Below are 20101 nucleotides of genomic sequence, written 5' to 3' on the forward strand. Positions count from 1 at the left end.
GTTTTCTTTGTTTCTATTTCATTTATTTCTGCTCTGATCTTTATGATTTCTTTCCTTCTGCTAACTTTGGGTTTGTTTGTTCTTCTTTCTAGTTCCTTTAGGTGTAAGGTTAGATTGTTTATTTGAGATTTTTCTTGTTTCTTAAGGTAGGATTGTATTGCTATAAACTTTCCTCTTAGAACTGCTTTTGCTGCATCCCATAGGTTTTGGATCATTGCGTTTTCATTGTCATTTGTCCCTAGGTATTTTTTGATTTCCTCTTTGATTTCTTCAGTGATCTCTTGGTTATTTAGTAACGTATTGTTTAGCCTCCATGTGTTTGTGTTTTTTACGGTTTTTCCCTGTAATTTATTTCTAATCTCATAGCATTGTGGTCGGAAACGATGCTTGATATGATTTCAATTTTCTTAAATTTACCGAGGCTTGATTTGTGACCCAAGATGTGATCTGTCCTGGAGAGTGTTCCATGTACACTTGAGAAGTAAGTGTAATCTGTTATCAGATGGAATGTCCTATAAATAGCAATTAAATCTATCTGGTCTGTTGTGTCATTTAAAGCTTGTGTTTCCTTATTAAGTTTCTTTCTGGGTGATCTGTCCATTGGTGTAAGTGAGGTGTTAAAGTCCCCCACTATTATTGTGTTACTGTTGATTTCCCCCTTTATAGCTGTTAGCATTTTCCTTATGTATTGAGGTGTTCCTATGTTGTGTGTATATGTATTTATAATTGTTATCTCTTCTTCTTGGAGTGATCCCTTGATCATTATGTAGTGTCCTTGTCTCTTGTAACATTCTTTATTTTAAAGTCTATTTTATCTGATATGAGTATAGCTACTCCAGCTTTCTTTTGATTTCCATTTGCATGGAATATCTTTTTCCATCCCCTCACTTTCAGTCTGTATGTGTCCTTAGGTCTGAAGTGGGTCTCTTGTAGACAGCATATATATGGGTCTTGTCTTTGTATCCATTCAGCCAGCCTGTGTCTTTTGGTTGGAGCATTTAATCCATTCACATTTAAGGTAATTATCAATATGTATGTTCATATCACCATTTTCTTAATTGTTTTGGGTTCGTTTTATAGGTCCTTTTCTTGTGTTTTCCACTTAGAGAAGTTCCTTTAGCATTTTTTGTAGAGCTGGTTTGGTGGTGCTAGATTCTCTTAGCTTTTGCTTGTCTGTAAAGCTTTTGATTTCTCCGTCAAATCTGAATGAGATCTTTTCTTGGTAGAGTAATCTTGGTTGTAGGTTCTTCCCTTTCATCACTTTAAATATATCATGCCACTCCCTCTGGCCTGTAGAGTTTCAGCTGAGAAATCAGCTGTTAAGCTTATGGGATTCCCTTGTATGTTATTTGTCATTTTTCCCTTGTTTCTTTTAATAATTTTTCTTTGCGGCGTGTTTCTCCTTGGATTTATCCTGCCTGGGACTTGTTGTGCTTCCTGGACTTGGGTGGCTGTTTCCTTTCCCATGTTAGGGAAGTTTTCGACTATGATCTCTTCAAATATTTTCTTGGGTTCTTTCTCTCTCCTCCTTCTGGGACCCCTATAATGTGAATGTTGTTATGTTTAATGTTGTCCCAGAGGTCTCTTAGGCTGTCTTCATTGCTTTTCATTCTTTTTTCTTTATTGTGTTCCACAGCAGTGAATTCCACCATTCTGTTTCCCAGGTCACTTATCCGTTCTTCTGCCTCAGTTATTCTGCTATTGATTCCTTGTAGTGTATTTTTCATTTCAGTTTTTGTATTCTCTGTTTCTTCTTTAATTCTTTTAGGTCTTCGTTAAACATTTCTTGCATCTTCTTGATCTTTGCCTCCATTCTTTTTCTGAGGTCCTGGATCATCTGCACTATCATTATTCTGAATTCTTTTTCTGGGAGGTTGCCTATCTCCACTTCATTTAGTTGATTTTCCGGGGTTTTATCTTGTTCCTTCATCTGTTACATAGTCCTCTGCCTTTTCATTTTGTGTATCTTTCTGTGAATGTGGTTTTCATTCCACAGGCTGCAGGATTATAGTTCTTCTTGCTTCTGCTGTCTGCCCTCTCAGTAATTGATATGTTAATAGTATTGAGTCTTTCTATACATGAACAAGGAATATCTCTTTATTTAGTTCTTCTTTGATTTCTTTTCTAAGAGTTATAGCTTGCCTCATTGATGTTGTTCACATTTTATTAGATTTATACTTAAATTTATCTATCTGCTTTTTGGGGTGTGGTAATGTAAATAGTTTTGTAGGGGTAATATAAAAGGTTCATAATTCCAGTGTTTCATTGCTGTTACATTAGAAAGCAGTTGGCTTTTATATGTCAACCCTGTACCTTGCAATCTTGTTATAATTGTGTATTAGTTCTAGTGGCTTTTTTGGTGGTTCTTTGAGATTTTCTACATAGACAATCAGGTCATATGCAAATAAAGGCAGTTCAGTTCTTTTGTAGCAGTCTGTATACCTTTTATTTGCTCTTCTTATTGTGTTAGCTAGGATTTCCAGTAGGGTGTTGAAAAAGAGTGGTGGGAGGAGACTTCTTTGTCTTTTCCTGGTCTTAAGAAAGCTTCTAATTTGTTGTGATTAAGAATGATGTTAGCTGCTGTAGGGGTTTTGATGTTATCCTTCAAGCTCATTTCGGCACATATTAGCTAAAACTTTTGGATTTAAACACATAAGAGTAGCCAAACTACCCGTAAACTGTAAGATTCATCTTAAATCAACAGCAAATTTATTGTATGTTTATTGTTCAGTACTGTTTTCATGGGCCAGGAACTGCTTTACAGGCAAGTCAGACTGTGGGCCAGCTTAAGAGTTAGATGAATAAGAATGCCTCCTACTCTCACCATCGGCACCTGCACTGTCAGCTTGTGATTAAACTCCACACTTAGAATGTGTTCCTTATTGCGTGAAGGTTTTGGATTCTGATAAAATGCCAATATTTTTATGGATGGAGGAACTAACTAGCCTTTTAGAATGACTGAGTATCAAATCCTTTCTCAAAGAGTTTTACGTGGCAAAGATGAGTAAAAAGAGGAAATTGATATTTGGGGGAATCTCAAAGATGAATGTCATTTGCCTTATAATTTTGCCTACTACCAACTTTTGGTGGAATACCTCACTGTAGGAGAATGAATCCATTAATCATCAATTCTTCTTAACATGCAAAACTAGAGGAAAATGAAAGTTGGCTTAGATCAAATCTGGTTTTAAACCATCTTTATCACACACAGATGTGTACAACTCATAAGTTTTAATTTTCACTAGATGAACATATGCATACAGCTTGTTAAACAATGTTAACAGAAACTCAGAGCCCCTTGTGTCACCATCTAGTAAGTATTCCCTACCCACCTCCGCCATCACAAAAGGGTAAATTATCTTCGTTAAATAACTTTCCCCTAGTTAGCCAGAGGGGGAGAGGTGATATTCACCCAAGGCCTGTTACTCACTAGGCTCTTAAATACAATACTGTGCTCTATGAAAAGTCCGTACAAACCCATCAGTTCATGCCTGAACATGTCTGAAACGTTCTCTTTCCATTTGGGATCTTTTAGATAATAGTATGATCTGACTCTGATTATACCAGCTGACCAGCAAAATGATTGATCAGTTTTATTTCTGAACTTCACATTCAGCTATTTGTATATTATGTTTAGAGATGCAGATTCACAGTTTGAAAACACTGAATATCTCTTAGACAACTAATTTTTTTCTCAAGTACTAAGCACTTTATTCATTAGATAATATACTCTAAGTATAGAAAAATCTCTACATCTCTGAGCCAGTGCTACTCAATAGGCCTTAGAAGACCCTTTGTCCCTGAGTATCCCATGGCATGTATCCCAGTGTGGGGAAGTACAAGCTCACTCCCAATTCCAGGTGGTTACCAGATGTAAATATGAGATTTTTTCAGTTCCTTCCTTTTGTTGGCTCAGCTATGTGAATGGAACTGAGTATGCAGTAGTGGTGAGGAGTTGGGATAAGTTCTTGCCTCACTGTGTCCTTGAGCCATTCTGGGCTTTCCTCTTTAAAGGACAGAATCTACATGGGACCTTTATTTCTTTTAATGAAGAGCTCAGGTCATATCTTCTTTAATTTCCCATCTGGAAACCTTTAGGATTATATATAGCAATCTGGGACTGTTACTGAGAGATACGTGACTTTTTATCTACTAATAAATGGCCTTTGCGACCTCTTAAGACTCCCCAAGTGGGAGCTCTCTAAAGGGAAAAGGTTTTCTTGACCTGCCATAAAAAGAGATGGAAGAATGTTCATCTTTACTCATCCTTGGCACCCCCTTGCACCCTGACCATGAGTTCCATGGGCTGACCTATATACAAAGGATTCAACCCACCTCACCAAGAGATAGAAAGTGGAACCAATCTGTATTGCATATGATAGTTACATCTCTCTGGGGACGTGGTTGGCCATCATGGCTCTCTTCAGTGCATTCCCTAATTGGTAACTACCTGTCTGTCACCTGACCCTCAGTAGTGAGGTTGTCAAAAGCACTACTCCCACTCTTTATCTTCCTGCCAAGAATTCCACTTTCTTTCCTTTAGAAACAGCAATTCGTGTTTAACTTGGCCAACTTTGGGTGGGTGGTGATACTGTTAATCCAGTTTGGGAATACAAAATCGAAGAGGTTTGGGATTGGGGAATGGGAAGGAAAAAAATTGAATGTGGTATTAAAATACACACTTAGATTTGTGGCAAGAGGACAGGTTCAGTAATAGTAGACATTATCTGCAGAACATCAGGCTTAACCCATATATAATATCTAAATTACCGACCAAGTGGTTGTTTTTTGTTTTTAAGTTCAACTATTTGAGTTAGCAGAATATAGCAGTTACACGTATTGCATAATAAAATTGTTCAAGTCAGAACCCCAAAGATGAAACATTTTTCAGTTCAGAGAAAATATTTACTTTACAGAGTAAACGTCTTTTAATTGGTAGGTCATGTAGAAAGTGAAACAACAATATAATTTCAATTAAAACTGATAGTGTTACATGCCACAAAACATTGTTTAATACATCATTCTTTGGAGTAATCCAGCTTACATATTGGGAGAACTCTCTTTTTTTCTCTTAATGATAAAATATAATGGGACACATTGTAATGGAATCAATTTTTTTTTTTTTTTACCAGAAAAGAGAAAAATTACATGATGAAGAAGAAAGAAAAAGTGCCTGGGTTAGCCAAGAAAGACAAAGAACACTGGATAGACTTCGAACCTTTAAACAGGTAGTAAAAGTATGGTCAATTTATTATTTTTCATTGCTTTTTAAACAGAGCTACATATATACTCCTATTGTAAGATTTCTTTTATGAGAAAAACTTGATTTTCCCTTTATTATCTAGAAAACAATTTTAGTTATGGCAGTCCTTGGCTTACCACTTCAGTGATAGAAGAGGAATGGTCAGGGCCTCTGGGGGGCCTCTGGGAAGCCTGGATTCTTCTTGAATTTAGTAAAGTTAGTTCACAACTGACTATCCATTTTAAGCATCAACTTGTTATTAATTCTGTGTACATCAACACTGTGGTAATAATCTGACCAATGGCAGAATTAGAGGGTGGATCAACATACGTGAGAAATGCTTCAGCAGTTCTCTTGCCAGGCTTATCCATGACTCTGGACACTGATATCACAGCAGCTAAGCATTTCCTTGGAATGTGCTTAAACTAGGTAGTTCTGGTTCTCAGCAGCACTCAAGAGCCTTACTTCTACTCTTTATTCTGAGGGGTCTCCTTATAGGTGAAGGGAGCTTTTGATCAAGTGAAAGAGTGGGGGTGGGTGGGAATAGGGTCCTTAACACAAGGATAAGCTTTGTGTTAAGAAAATGTTGTCTGCCAAATGCATTAATGCTAGGTTTTACCATAGTAAAAGAATGAGAGTTCTGTGTATCAATACTCCAAAAAATTTTATTCATTCTCCTTCTGTTCTATCATAAAATGTATATATTGTTTTCAGAGCTTTAAAAATGCCATGTTACCCTTTGAAGAACATTAATGTTTTAATTTTTTATCTGTAAGCATTTGAAAATACATGTAAGAATCTAAGAATAGTTTTTTAGCTTTTTGCATCCCATAGCATATATATGTTTGACATCATTTGTTTTGTATTTTACACTGCTACTATTTTTCCATTTAAATTAGTACTTTTATTCACTAAGGATCTTTCTTTAATCATGTGGTAATTCTGAACAGTTGACCTCTTAAGTGGATAAGAGGGGAAAAGGATTTGATGATAAGGAAATAATAAAGAATTTGGTGATAATTATTTGTAAGGCATTACATTTTGGTATTTTGGTTTTCAGTGTATTTTCCCTGAAAAATCACAAAAGCTCTAAAATAAAATCTTGCATTGGAGGGAGAAAATAAACAGCCATTTGTTCATAAATTGTAATCTAACCAGTTATAATAACTTCTGATTTCTTAGAGATACCCAGGCCAGGTCATACTTAAATCAACCAGATTGCGACTGGCTCACGCAAGAAGAAGAAGTGCAGCCAGTCCCGTGTCCTGTGAAGACCAGTGCGACCCTCTGCCAGGAGCGCTACAGGTAGAAGAGAAAAGTGAGGGAGTGGAGGAAGGAAGGGGCAAGCTCGGGTCATCACAGACAACAGAAGCCCAAAGCCTCACACACCTTGAAGACAATTCATCAGCACAACTTGAAGCTACTTCATTACCTCCCGGTGGTGTTACCTCTGAACTGCCTCCCGCCGCATCTCCTCCACTTCTGAGTAAGATTGACCCTAAACCAGGTTCTGCCTCAGCAGATCCACTCCCACCACCTCTTCCTCCGGCACCTCCCCCGCCACCTCCTCCTCCCCCACCGCCACCACCTCTGCCTGTCGGTAAGGACGGCGCCCCAGAGACACTGGAGGAAGGTCTGCCTAGAGTGGAGGGGAACGAGAAGAGGATCCCAGAGTCAGCTAGTGCCCCCTCAGCACACCTCTTCGACAGCAGCCAGCTCGTCAGTGCCAGGAAGAAGCTCAAAAAGACTGCTGAAGGTTTGCAGAGGAAGAGAGGTGAGTTAAAAAGAAAAAGATTTTTGAGTTCATCTGTTGACTGAGGCATGTAGTTAAAGGACTGTTTATTTCCTAGGACATTACAAAGCTTTAAACATTTTATTTTTGGACATTATTTGATAGCAAACAGGTTTTCAGGGTCTCAGCATGGCAGAATTCTTACCAACCCATGTTTGCAAATGTGTACAGACACAAATATGAACCTGCTTGAGCTCTTAGGGATGCTTTTTAAATTATATCTTTTGACTTGATCTATTTGGTAACATGTATTATGTGGCTCCTTTTGTGTTAGAATATGATTTTAAATCTCAGAAATACAAGAAAAGGGAAGCTGTCTGGTCAGGAGAACATTGGCAAAACCATGTAACATTTGGCTACATATTTATTGAGGACCCTGGCATATCTTTTATAAAGAAGCAAAGAAGAATAGGGAGTAATATGTATAATTTATTGCATGTCAGATATGCCTTAATAAAGATGTTTTTGAAACAGCAAATAATTTTGGCTCTTAGGAGCTTTAGCATTCACGGAGAGAACATTGTATGTTACATTTTAATCTGAGAGACCATCCTATAAAATATTTCTTACCATAGCCCAAGTAGAATTTCATATGTAAAGCAGTTATTAAAAAAAAAACACACACACACACACAGTCAACATAATGAACCAGAATTTAATTTTTTAAAATTAAATGTTCAGTCAAGTCACTGTCTGAATTTAGATTGGACTTTTGCATTATGGAAACTCTTTAGGGGTCTCACCCATAATAATACTAAAGATCACCCCCCAGCCCCCAATCTGCTCACTTCTCTCACATGGGAAATGATAGGAATACCAGTAATGCCTGACATGGAATTTGGGTCTTGGGATTTTTTTTGGTTTTTTAACAAGCATAATTAGTATCCCCTGTGTTCTGGCAGTGTCTGTCCATGCTTCATGGTCCCTTCTGTAGATGTGTTTTTAGCATCCTGGGCTATCACAGTCCTAAAGTCCGGAGGTTATCCTAAAGTCTGGAGGTTATACAGTTCCTGACTCTAAGTGCAATCATAATTGTTCTCTTTCATTTTCTAAAGTGAGCTCACCCATGGATGAGGTGCTAGCTTCCTTGAAGCGTGGTAGTTTTCATCTGAGAAAGGTTGAACAGCGAACTCTGCCTCCTTTTCCTGATGAAGATGATAATAATATCTTGGCACAAATAAGGAAGGGGGTAAAATTGAAGAAGGTACAGAAGGAAGTCTTGAGAGAATCCTTCACGCTTCTGCCCGACACGGACCCTCTAACACGGAGCATCCATGAAGCTCTTAGAAGAATCAAAGAAGCATCCCCTGAGTCAGAGGATGAAGAGGAGGCTTTGCCTTGCACAGACTGGGAAAACTAACAAGTAAATGGTCTTACTTTTCTTCAGTAATGTTCAGTAATACAGCTTTTGTATTGGATGATGAGGGCTGTTATATTTCATTGAATCTGAGGTTCATTATTTATTATACAGCTCAGTTATAGCCTGGATCATAACTTCAGGTTTTACTTCTGTAGTTTCTGGAAACATAACAAAAAAAGTACAGAGATGTTCTTGTGTAAATGCTGTGTTTTTTTATATCCTGCTCATTAAAAATTTCTTCAGTACAAGCTATATCCCAAGTAAAAAGGATAGTCTTATTCTAGTAAAGTGACAGTCTTATTCTAGCTTTAAAAAAACAGAGAAGGCTTTTTCTAACTTAGGTATTTCAGTTGCAAACTGTTACGCGTATTGAATTTTGATGTTTTGTTAGCTGCCCACACGGGAATCTAGAAAAGTCATTGCATTGTCGGATTATTTAGCTTTCTAAGCCTTTAAAGTTTATCATTTAGGGCTTATTGTAATTACTGCATTGTCTAGATAAAATGGCAGCTGACATAATATATAAAATGGCAGCTGACATAATATACATATCTTATTGAGTACCCTGTGGGAATTGGTACACATTTGGCATTCTCCCAAGGTAATACAGAGTTGTCCCCCACTACGCTTTAATAAGCTAATTTATATAGTTATGTGGCACAAATTATGCTAAATACATAGAATTGGTAAAGATAATACATGCTGTAAATCAAATAGTATATCGAATTGCTGATGACCATAACTGAAATATTATTTGTGCAAAATATAAAGTATGCAAATATATTCTATTAATCATTATGCTCTCTTGATGGAATATGTTTCTTTGGGCTTTACTAAAGGGGGAAGTAGGTGGGAGTAGGTAAAGGAAGAATCACTGTGCCTGATCTTAAGAACTACGCAGGGGGAGCTTATTAAAAATGCATATTCATGGCCTTCACTCCCAAAGATTCTGAAAGAGTAGAACTGATACGTATGTAGGCATACATCTGGATTTTAAAGACTTACTACAAAAAGATAAAACAAAACCCAGAAACTGTGTCATTAGTTTTTAAAATATTGATTAAATGTTGGAAGATACTATTTTGGATTTATCAAAATATTACTAAAAGCAGTTTTTACCCTTTGGGGCATGGGTCCATCAGGAAAATGTGCCGATTCCACACTCCCCAACTCCACCCTTCCCCACCAGCATCTGCACTGTAGCTTAACAAAAAGCCTGAAAAATCTTGATAAGTGGTTGGGTGTTAACTTTAATGTGCTCTAACCAACATTTGATAGTAACACTGTCTGCCATGGCCATGGGTCTTGGGACTGTTGGCACCCTTTTTTCCTGTTAGTTGTAGAGGCCTTAATTATCGGTCACTTACTGTTTTTGGATCCCCAAATAATTTCAAACTATTTGGGCTTGTACATATATACACCATGCTCTGTAGAGGAATGTAAATGTGTCCACTCAAGTGTGTGAGTGTGTCTAGAGACTCAGGTGTGCCTGACTGGGAATCTTTCCCACACTGGATGACTGTAGATTGTGTCCCACTTCACAGTGCTTGCTACCTCTTGCCTTGTCCCCTTCAGCATGTAGCTTCTCAGTAAACCCCTAAACCTATGCCAAAAACTACCATGTTGGCACTGATTAGGTAATCCCAGTGCTGGACCTTCACATAAGCATGCATTTCCTATAGTCAAGTAGCTGGGATGTTATTTATAGCTTTTGGCTGCTAATTTAACCTTATGTCAGGTGTTAAGAATATGTCCATAATGAATACCACTCCGAAAATCGCCTAAAACCTTCCCTGTTATTGGCTGATTGTTCATGGCTGGTGTATGTAGTATAATGTTGAGAGGAACAATTAAATACTGCCAGAAAATGCATGAACTGGGATAGTGGCAAAGTCACTAAAGAGTAAATGTATCCTACACCAGAAGCAAACCACACACTAGTTGTGATCCCTACCAGTTGAGCAGCCATTGATAAAGAGCTATATATCACTGCCTGTGTGTAGTCTTCGGGAGTCTTTTTTTTTTTTTTTTAAATATTTTATTTATTTATTTATTTGGCTGTGCTGGGTCTTAGTTGTGGCATGCGGGATCTTTTTAGCTGTGGCATGCAGGCTCTTAGTTGTGGCATGCAGGATCTAGTTCCCTGACCAGGGGTTGAGCCCGGGCCCCCTGCACTGGGAGCATGGAGTCTTAACCACTGAACCACCAGGGAAGTCCCTAGGAAGTCATTTTTAAAGGCTCTGAACTTTTAGACACTTTTCTACAGATGGCTAAAAAGGCTATAATTTGTATTTCCTATTAATTGGTTTCTTTCTTATAGATTCAAAATAATTAATGTAATTACATACTTGTTTTTGAAGAACTAATTTCTTAAAACTTCATGAAATAAAAACTGAAGGTCCTGGACATGTTCAGCCTCATCCTCCTCTAAAAACTCATCTCAGACCTAGCCATAGGTAATAGTATCTTTGAAGGGGATTTCTAAACATAAGGAAATATATATAATTGTATAGACTTTTTATTATTTCTAACTTGTTTCCTGTGGGGTCCTTCTTAAACTCATGAGTAACTATAATGATGGTGTCCAATAGAAATAAAATGTGAGCCACATTAAAAAAGTTAAAAGTGATGGGTGAAATTGATTCTAGTGATATTTTTACTAAATGATATATCCAAAAGAGTATCTTGTCAATATCAAATTCCACAATGTAGTTTACTTTTTTGGGGGGGGGTACTGAGTCTTCAAAATCCAGTGAGTATTTTACACTTACTAGTAGCACCATCTCAATTTGGATGCCAAGTATTCACTGGTTAAATTGAATAGTCGTACCAAAACAACCAAGTTGTGCTTAATGGAAAAGTATTTTTTACAGAGTTTTAGATTTTAATTTAAGTCAAATTCAAATCACTTTCTCAGTCACGCTAGACATATTTCAAGCGCTCAAAAGCCACATGTCAGCTTTTATCTGACAAGTAGGCCATATATATGTTTCTCCTGTGCTGTGGGTCAGTGCATGGATCTCAAACACAACTATTTTGAATTTTACAAAGTCCTGGTAAAATCATCCATTTAAAGACAGTACTAGCTCTGTCCTCTAAATCTCAATTATAAAGACAACTCTCTCTGGTGTTATTTTAAACTTGCCATTTGATAGTTCTTATTATACTGGCAGTTTTTGAGGCAAAGATTTTAGATTGTATTTATCTTTTTAGTGTATAGTTTTGACATAAAATGTTGAGTAAAAAAAAGGAAGAAAAGTGAAAGTGAAGCTAACATACAACCTTTTTAAAAAATTCTTTTTCCCAGCTTTATTGAGAATAATTGGCATACATCACTGTATAAGTTTAAGGCGTACAGCATGATGGTTTGATTTACATATATTGTGAAATGATTACCACAGTAGGTTCAGCCAACATCCATCTTAAAGAAAAGAAAGAAAAAGGAGAGAAAAAAAAAATTCTCCTGTGATGAGAACTCTTTAGGATTTACTCTCTTAGCTACTTTCCTGTATATCACACAGCAGTGTTAACTATAGTCATCTTGACATAAGACCTTTTAACGATGATCAAAATCCATGTTCAAATTTTGTTTTACTTTTTTTTAAGAATACAAACATATCTTTTTGTAAGATGTTTTTTATACATCATCTATATAAAAAGGTCATTTGAAAGAAAAAACCGTCAGTGTTCATACTGGATTTCGTGAAAGGTGTGAGGGAATATATATACATACTGTCTTTAATAGGCTGTCCTTTTTAACATACAGTATTACTTTGTTTGTAAACAGGTGACTCAACAGAACGAAAAAAATACCTACAGTTGAACATCGGCTCTTACAAAATTGTAAACATATGGTTCCACAATTGGATTCCATTAGATCCAAAGTATATTGGCTCAGTGGTGTGAAAAAGGAAGCACAATTGGCAAGTTATCACTTTTCCAGTCATTCCAATGGATGGTGGTTAACATGAGTTTTAGATGTGCAATGTTCCTGACTACAACGGAGAAAAGGCCTTGTGAAGATTCCTGTTTTTTAAGCACCTTCCCCACCTGTCTACCCATTTACATCCTTGTAGTGGCCAGTAAAGCTAGGGGTCGCTATGAGTTGGAAGAACACTGGGTTGACAGATCTACTGTGAGCTGCGTTGAGATTGCTTCGAAATCCATCGTTCAGTGCACTGAATAGTCATCTGCTCAAAACACAGAGCTTCTTCCATATCAGCTTAAATAGTGTGACATTCTGAAAAAGAAATTAATCATGATAGCTGTAGGGCAGGAATTGGAAGAAATCAGATGGAAATGTACTGATAATTCCCACATTACTCATCTCCAAAGAAATTTTCATAAAGATGTTCCATAGCATCTGAAAAGATACATAACCATGGAGATACACCTATAAATGTGTTTACCACAACGTGATGCATTTAACATGGCCTGTTTTTAGAAGCCCACACACTTACAATTTGTAAGGTTTCAGAGTAAAAATTTCCATGCTTTTAAACAGCCCTTCGTAACTGTGAATTTATAATAGTTTGAATTTTATGTGCAGCATTGTTTATGAGAAGCAATACTTTGTAATTTGATATTTCAAATTATTTTTAGTCTTTTTGTTTGAGCTATTGCTTGATTACTATAACTCAACATGACTCTCCTATTGAGAATCAAAAATCAGAATTCAATAGTAGGGATGCAGATCTTAAGTCTTTTTTAACATGCACCATTTGTTTTTATTTTTATGCTCCACAATGGAAAAAAAAAAACGTGCTCTACAAATGTACAGAAAGTAGACAGGCAGAAAAGCCTTTTTGGCTGGCATTTCACTATCTTCACATGCTTGGAGTTGAATTTTGGGAGAGAGCCTTTGTTATCGTCACTAAATTCTTAAACATATGTATGTAGCTCTAGGTGCTGATTTTACTGTATTGGAGTCCTGAAGAATGCGTGGAGCCGATACGAATTCTCAGCAGGACTGTTGTGGGCTTGAATGAAGGTAGATATGTTGGACCCAGTTTACAGTACTCTACTCTGTAGAGTGTAATTCTGTGTAAGACAGGTCTTGACCATTATATGAATGGCTGACATACCAAAATGAACTTTATTTCTTATGAGGCAATTCTCTGGCCTAGACCCAGAAAGCAGTCCTGAAGTAAAAGCCCTCAAATGTATCTGAATTAGTGATCCTGAAGGAAAAAAATGCTCACACCTTTGTTACTTGAAAATGTTATTTCCTTTAAAATAATTATGGAGAAAATTTTCTGGCAACAGGTTATATGAAACAAAATCTGCTTAAATGTTGACTATGTTTATTGATGAGAATATGAGCATTTTCACAATATATTGGCTTTATTCTAGCATCATTCTTACACCTTGTCTGAGAATATTAGAAATACAGATCTAATATAAAGTTAATCTCAATCCCCTGATTACAGTGGGGATGGGTTGTAGATTTTTGTAACACACCTTCAGCAACACATTGAAACATGCCTTTTAACCTAAAGAATGATTGATTTGATATATTTGAAAAAAATTTTTAAAGCAAATTTGCAAATCTTAAATCATGTATCGATTTTATGCCTTTGGATGCTTGTTCATAACAGTTTTTTCAGTTTTGTTTCATTTACTGACATTTAGAAAAATACAGGAGGATCTTATATCATTATTGACAGCAGAAGCACCGGAACCTTAATATGTCTAGAGGAAATTGCTACCCATTTAGTGTTATAGCTGGGATTCCATTAAGAGACAATGCTCACTTTTAAAAGGGTCCTATAATCTGTTTTCCTGAGCCATGTTGTAATAAGTCTCTAGCACAGAATGCAGGGTGTTCAGATCTGCATGACTCCTTCAGGAGTGCATCCACAGCTGGAAGCATACCCCACCACAGCACTCCTTGAAGGTGGTCCTCACACTTGTACAGCCTCGTTAGCAACCCCTGTGCTCATTCTCTGGTAGCAACTTTCTCTCCAACACATCCACTTCCCTTCCTCGGGATTCAGGTTCCTCCTTCCACAAAATTACATGTTACTATAGGTCATCAACCTTTGGAGTTCTCACAAATATTAGAATTTCAGATAACTATAGTCCATGTGTCCAGGTGAATCCACATGTTAATTAAAAAGCAGTTTCAGAGCCCAACAAATTATATAAGCATGGTTTCCTTCTTATCCTTTGCCCCTAACAAAATGAGCGTCTTTGTCCTTAGTATAAAATTTGTATATATTGTTATGATGGTACTTATATATGATCATGTTTCCAGTTCCAAATTTGCCTGTACTACTTATATGGTTTAAAATACTTGACAGTTATATTTCTGTTAATGTATCATTTCTGTATCAAGAATCTACAAACAGCTGCTTGCTTATGCTGAATCAATTTAGAAGTTAATTTACCAATCTAGTCTCAACTGCAGTATACTTTAAATAGGGAAACAAGTAGATGATGACTTGGATGTTTGGTGGTTAATGTTACTGCTCACTTGAATGTCAATTTTGAATATTTCTTCTGCTAATACAACTAAAATTATGTATATATAATCAATGTGGCCTGTATAGAAAAGGTATTCCTAATGATTTAAAATCCTGGTGGTACTGTAGGGTAGCAGTATGAGGAAGAAATACCTGGCTAAAGAGGAATTTTAAAAGATGAGAATTGCTCACTTCATGTATATTTTATAGGCTTATTGAGTTTGTGAGCAGTATAAAAACAATCATTTTTTTAGTTCTTCATTGTGGAACCTGAGACATTTCTATAAAATGCACAGCTGTAACAGTTGATCAGGTGTAGTATTTCCACAGTGAGAATATGGGGGCTTTTCTCATTATGCGAACCCACAGAAAATTTTCTACTCTGTATAATGGGGGTGGGGGGAGCCTTGTTTCTACAAAGCTGAACTATGTAGCAATATTTGTTAACATGTGGCATGACGTCTCTATGTCATAAAATGTGATGTGTTTGTTAGATTGTAAAGCATACTTTGGCCATAGCAGACACTAAGAATTAAAACTCTTGTATCAGTGGGACAAAAATCAATGGGCAGTACCCTCTCTTTGGAATGGGACCAGTATACAATTAATACAATTTAAATTTATACATTCCCTAAGATTCCATTTTTAAATTGCATTCATCGCGTGTGTGCATAAGGAAAGCTTTTCTTTCACTAAATACAAGCTTGTTTTTTTAACCTTTATAATTTAGTTAGTTATTATGTACTTAACATCAGATACCAACCTGTAAAGTGCTAATGGGTCCCTAAAGGCCTTATCAGGGAGTTGAAATTTCATATACTTATACCAGGTTATTTGTAAAAAGTCTTTTTGAACAGCTGTAAAACATTTAAAAACTGTGGCAGATGCATTGTTAACATGCATCCATTTGATTGATAGTGAAAGCAGAAACCTGAACAAGTTTTACCTAATTCTTGCACTGAATTTAAATAATATAAAATGTGCATTTTAAATAGATTTTATTTCCCATTTATTGCTTAGCATAGAAGAACAACTATGCTTAGTGTTTGTTAGAGGATTGACCACAAGATTGATTTTTAGATGGAAGAGAGGTAAAAAAGTAGAAGCACCTTACTATTGGAGCATGTTGCATTCATTTATTGCTACTGAACAATTCAGTAGTTATTTCTGAACTTTGCTGCAAAGTGCTCTTTATTTAAAGCACATTAAAGTCTCTGCTTGATTGCTTTGTAAAATGAAGCAATGGTATTTTTTATCCTATAAATATAGTCTAATTTAAAAGTTTTTCCTACAAAATGAGTTTATATTGCTGCCTAAACTATCATCTATGTAAAGGATTTTTAAAGGCAAGAGGGAGTCTGGATTCCGTGTGTGTGCGTGTGTGTGTCTGTCTGTCTGTCGGTCTGTTATAAATGTTTGCCCATTGAATTATTTCAAAGATATCTTCATTCTAAAATTTTCTGTTTTACCCACAGTAAATGTACAGCTTGGTATTTGAGGGACTTAATTGATGGAAATCCAAATTCATGTGTCTCTCCCCTTCTCCAAACACATTTATTATGCCACTGTAAGGTGCATGTACAGAAAATACTTCTGAGGCTGATATATTAAATATTTTATCAATGTTATCTTATACTGAATCTCAAAGCAGTCATTTGTTTTGAGGGTTAAGAGAAAGTTTTGGGTTTTTTGGTCAGGTATGACTAGGAGAGGCTCCAATTGGTGAGTTAAGGAAAGTCTGTGGTAAGTGATTTGAGATGTATACTAAAGGTGTGGGTGTTTGTTGGTTAAAGAGTTCAATTTTAACACGGGAAGTTTTTTTTTTTTTAATTTGCATGTTCTATGGTTAACTATCAAAGAGTGCAACAGGTTATTCCAGCTTTTCCCAGTACTAATTATATTGGTTTTAAGAATTCTTCATAATCACAAGATGACATTTTCCCTTCATTTGTGACCAAAGAAGGGTAGACAGTACAACCCATGCAAGTGACTTCTGACTTCTTCGACTTGGACAGAATCTCCACTGTTCCATTGAATTTCTTATTGTACTATATGTCTTGCAAAGTGTGAAACCATAATGTATAATTTATGAAAAATCGAAGGATACAGATCCTTTTGCATGAATAAAAGCCCATTAGGGCGAATGAAACTGATATGTTCTTTTAGCCTTTCTGGTTAAATGAAAATTTTAATGGCAAACCAATTCACCACTTACTAGCTTTGTGCAATATTAAGCAAAACACTAGCACACTGTGCTTGGCTTTTCAGGATGGCTTTAACACCGTTACACTAAATGGACAGTGTGCAAAATGTATTGTAAATGACAACTCCTGCAAATTTTACAATACTTAAATAATGCTCAGTTAACATTCTAAAGTATTAAAAGTACAAAGAAAAAAAACTAAGCAAGCATTTAGAGCAATACTATGAAATCTCCAGTAATGGTTTTGACTGTTGCCTTTTGCTCTTTAGTGCAACTTTCTGCATTGTAATTATTGTATCGCTTTGTATTTCATGTTTTTTACACCCACGACTTCAAAGTACTTGTACACTAAATACTGCAATCACCTTTCTCTTCTTGTACATGCAATATAACAACATACAGTTTTGGTGCTTAACAATATTCCTTTTTTTCTTTAATAAAAGATATTTATTGAGTTAAGCTCATTTTGTTTGTTTAAATAGCAATGGTGGTATATAATGTCACTTCATTTCTAATAAGAAGGAGCATAGCAAGTTGTGCATTTATTACAACATGATGAACAGGATTCAGACTCTCCACCCCTGTACTTCTGCCTCTTCCCGACCACTGTTTGTAACAAAATATGGTTTAGAAATGTTGACCTCCAAAGTTGGAAGGTCCTTAAATGCCTTTCATTTTAGCAATTTGTGATCATCTAAATTGGGGGAGATTAAGGGAGACATTTCTCCCAAGGAAGGGCCTTACTTCCATGTATTCCCTCCATAAATACATCTGAAACTAAACAGAGGGCTTTGATTACTAGATAGTTTTTCTGTGAGAGTTTAGAGAATGGACTTAATAGAAGTGCTTTAGCCAAACTGATAGAATCACCTTCTGCCTCAAAATGAGTTAGTTAATACATTAATTCAACTCTCAACACAGTACCTCCTAGTCCACCCTTGTGAAAATCATGCTGTGGCTGGTTTGGAATGGGCTTACCAATGGGCTTGGTGACTTACCAAGACAGGCGAAAACCTCTCCTGGAAATCTAGGCCCTGTGGAATTCCTTAGTCCTTTGTGATTCCATCGTTCATCCTGACCTTGCTGAGTTCTGTAAACTGGTTGAAACTTCATTTCTTTGCTACAGGAAGCTGTGTGGAAGAGGTTTAAAATTCTTTGGTGCAAACCCACCAACATACCATCGCATTCTGACAGTTACCAAAGTTTAAGCACGTTTCCCAAGCGCTCTGTCCCAATGCCAAATGGATACCTTTCCCACAGTGACCCACAACTTTGTTGCTCACCAGAAACTTAGTTCTTCCTCACTGCTAACATCTTCTCCAGATCTCTCTAGTAATAATCTTGCTTGTTCACAGAGCTCACCAGTTTTGTGCTCTCGTCATTCTCTGAACTCAACTATTTGTCAGCTTAACCTGTGACAGACTGCTGACCCATTAATTCTTCTGCAGAGTTCAAGAGGGTCCATCCTCTAATCACAGTCACTTCCTACTTTCCCTCATTCCTGCCTCTTCCACCTGCTCTTCCTATTGCTGTGGAGGACTTCATATACTCAGGCCATTAAGCATCTTTCTTCCCTGTCACCAATTCCAATGGCCAGGCCTTGCCGTACAGTCCTGGGCTTCCTGGCTCCATGCTGGTTAAGGAAATCGTGCACCAATGCCACAAGGCTTTCTGTGGGCCAACTTTGGTCTCCTAAGTCTACCTCTAGTATCTACATTTTCATGCTCAGCTCATGCCTTTCCACCTGTACATGTTTCTAAAATGCTGTTCTTATAATCTAAATTCCATCAAGTATGTTCATTTGGAAAGCACATAGGCAGTATGTGTCTGGCCCTCCTTGTGTGTCAACATTCTTAATCAGAACATTGAAAGGAAAACGACAGGAAAGGAAGAATCACAGAATCTGATTTAATCTTCACAATTCATATGAGGCACAAGAAAAGGGTTAGATATTAAACGTGTCTGGGGTGACTACTACTGGTTTGGCAGGCTTTGCTTTAAACACTGCCCCGCCCAATTATCTCCCACAGCATCTTCAACTTCCTCTTAACCCTAACCCTGTAAGGTGCAAGTGGTGCTTAGTGTTCACTTCAGATGGTCTGGAGAAGAGCACTTCATTCTAGGCTAAAACTAGGCCTGAGTCTCCTGTGTTGAGATGTGCCAGAGAAACACTTGATCACTAAACATTTTCAAGAAGAATAAAAACAGTATCAAAGACATCAAGATGTGACTTCAAATAATATTCAAATAAAGTCAGTCCAAAAAAAGCTATTAAGTTCAAATCTCTTCAGAGGCAACTTATTTTAAGACAAGAATGAGTTATATAGCAGATTCCTTTGAAGTGCTTTAGGTGTAACAGTGCTATTATGCTCTGTGGATTTAGGAACTTTGTTCCCCAGAACATAGTTGCTGCAAGGAGAGTCATGGGGACATATATATCCCCACATAAAAACTCCTAGACCATTATTTGTCTCACTTCCAGTGATGTCTCAGAGTTGCAGATGCTGGGGTATTCTCCTAGCCTCAGCAACTTATCTGTATTCATGTGCTTCTAGAGCTAGAAAATTCCCGGTGACTGCAGCCAGTTTGAATTGTTTCAACCCTGAATAAATGTCTATCTCTGTGGTTATCTGGAGGCCTTTTATATTGAAATAATATTTAAAAGTCCTTTTATCATTATAGCAAGTCTACGAGTATGATGATAATGGCTTTTGTGGTTTGTTTTTTTTAACATCTTTATTGGAGTATAATTGCTTTACAGTGGTGTGTTAGTTTCTGCTTTGTAACAAAGTGAATCAGTTATACATATGTTCCCATATCTCTTCCCTCTTGCGTCTCCCTCCTTCCCACCCTCCCTATCCCACCCCTCTAGGTGGTCACAAAGCACCGAGCTGATCTCGCTGTGCTATGCGGCTGCTTCCCACTAGCTATCTATTTTACGTTTGGTAGTGTATGTCCATGCCACTCTCTCACTTTGTCCCAGCTTACCCTTCCCCCTCCCCATATCCTCAAGTCCATTCTCTAGTAGGTCTGTGTCTTT

The 20101-nt window shown here is 36.9% G+C and overlaps 1 protein-coding gene and 1 long non-coding RNA gene across 9 annotated transcripts in view; one reads left to right on the forward strand and one right to left on the reverse strand.

Moving 5' to 3' along the window:
• Window positions 1-12318, forward strand: part of JMY (junction mediating and regulatory protein, p53 cofactor) — a 67512-nt gene extending 55194 nt beyond the window's left edge. The window contains exons 8-11 of one of the 2 annotated variants that reach the window (XM_024118168.3): window positions 5133-5237; window positions 6425-7016; window positions 8090-8397; window positions 12182-12318. In XM_024118168.3, coding sequence (XP_023973936.1) covers window positions 5133-5237; window positions 6425-7016; window positions 8090-8394 — 1002 coding nt within the window. In that variant the 3' untranslated portion in view covers window positions 8395-8397; window positions 12182-12318. The remainder of the gene's footprint in view (window positions 1-5132; window positions 5238-6424; window positions 7017-8089; window positions 8398-12181) is intronic. The other variant, XM_007102959.4, reaches the window with a different exon arrangement.
• Window positions 8413-20101, reverse strand: part of LOC112063411 (uncharacterized) — a 24300-nt gene continuing 12611 nt past the window's right edge. For 6 of the 7 annotated variants that reach the window (XR_003680950.2, XR_003680948.2, XR_003680949.2 and 3 more), the window contains 2 exons: window positions 18060-18191; window positions 12546-12634 (listed from right to left, as the gene is read on the reverse strand). This is a non-coding gene — a long non-coding RNA (uncharacterized lncRNA). Of the gene's footprint in view, window positions 8553-12545; window positions 12635-18059; window positions 18192-20101 lie in introns of those variants that run through there. The other variant, XR_003680952.2, reaches the window with a different exon arrangement.

This window comes from Physeter macrocephalus, chromosome 8, assembly GCF_002837175.3.
Source record: "Physeter macrocephalus isolate SW-GA chromosome 8, ASM283717v5, whole genome shotgun sequence".
Taxonomy (NCBI): Eukaryota; Metazoa; Chordata; class Mammalia; order Artiodactyla; family Physeteridae; genus Physeter; species Physeter macrocephalus.